Consider the following 1,399-nt stretch of genomic DNA (forward strand, 5'->3'; position numbering starts at 1 on the left):
TTATTAGGCATTCCTTCCTATTCAGTTCATGTATGGAGTGCAGTAAGAGTGAATGACTGAATGCCTCTGTGGTGACTACCACACACGTTGATTGCAGCTGACGCATAAAATTTGCGCCAACCACAGAGATTAATCTCCACAGTTCACATGGGAGTCACAGAGAAGAGAGCTGTTGACTGTGATTCTCAAACCTACCTTTTTTCTCTTTGTTGTCGATTCTCTTTTATGTATTCTCTTACTTGACAGCCTGTTATATATGAAAGAAATGAAAAGAGAGACTTGAGTTCACACTCCATTAGTTTCCAATTTCTAACTGTGTTTGCGTGGGTACACACCTACTTACGCAACATTGGTGACCCCGACTGCAAAACAAACAGCAGATATGGATATGGACACGCCAGCAGTGTCAAGACTAGCGGTTCGCTTACCAACCTTTTGGCCACACAACCCTATGCTGTGGTTCACACAGCTGGAAGCGAGTTTCATGCACGCGGGAATAACTGCAGAAACAACTAAGTTTCCCCTCGTAGTAAGCCAACTCGATCATCGTTACACAACTGAAGTTCAGGATATCATAACAGCTCCTCCAACAGAGGATGCATATGAATGGTTAAAGACTGAACTGATATGTTGCTTAGCCATTTCTCAAGAAGACAGAATCCGGCAAGTATTGACGCAAGAAGAAATTGGTGACAGGAAACCTTTACTGTTCCTGCACCATCTCCGCAGCACGGAGGACCCTGGCACGATTCCAGATAGCATTCTGCATACCCTGTGGAGTTCCCACCTGCCACCACAGGTAAAAGCAGTCATCGGCACGCAGAACGAGACGTCACTGGACACAGTAGCAGAACTCGCCGACTGCATACTGGAAGCGATCACACCGAACACACATGTCAGTGTTGTAGACATAACTGTCAGCGCAGCAGCTGCATCTACTATGGTGTCTTGGGCAGATTACGATGCACTAACGGCCAAGGTCAATCTCCTATGCACACAGCTCTCGAAACTAATGTCGAATGGCATCAATGTCAATCAGAGAAGCCATAGCCGATGACGACATGGAAGTCGTTTCGCACCGCAATCTACAACCGAGAACAGACAGACCATTTGTTGGTATCATAGTCGGTATGGAGAGCAAGCACGTAAATGCATTAGCCCACGTTCTTTCTCCAAATGTTTGTTCACCCACTGCTTGAATACTGCTCAGCAGTGTGGGATCCGTACCAGATAGGGTTGATAGAAGAGAGAGAGAAGATGCAACGGAGAGCAGCGCGCTTCATTACAGGATCATTTAGTAATCGCGAAAGTGTTACAGAGATGATAGATATACTCCAGTGGAAGACTCTGCAGGAGAGACGCTCAGTGGCTTGGTACAGGCTTTTGTTGAAGTTTTGAG

The 1,399-nt window shown here is 46.1% G+C and overlaps 1 protein-coding gene across 1 annotated transcript; it reads left to right on the top strand.

Moving 5' to 3' along the window:
• The first annotated feature begins 382 nt into the window (after positions 1–382).
• Positions 383–1,057, top strand: LOC126440367 (uncharacterized). Its single transcript, XM_050090655.1, has 2 exons — positions 383–526; positions 569–1,057. Exons 1-2 carry the CDS (start codon positions 383–385, stop codon positions 1,055–1,057), a joined length of 633 nt encoding a protein of 210 aa, XP_049946612.1.
• The last annotated feature ends 342 nt before the right edge of the window (positions 1,058–1,399 follow it).

Source organism: Schistocerca serialis, unplaced genomic scaffold (genome assembly GCF_023864345.2).
Source record: "Schistocerca serialis cubense isolate TAMUIC-IGC-003099 unplaced genomic scaffold, iqSchSeri2.2 HiC_scaffold_1362, whole genome shotgun sequence".
NCBI lineage: Eukaryota > Metazoa > Arthropoda > Insecta > Orthoptera > Acrididae > Schistocerca > Schistocerca serialis.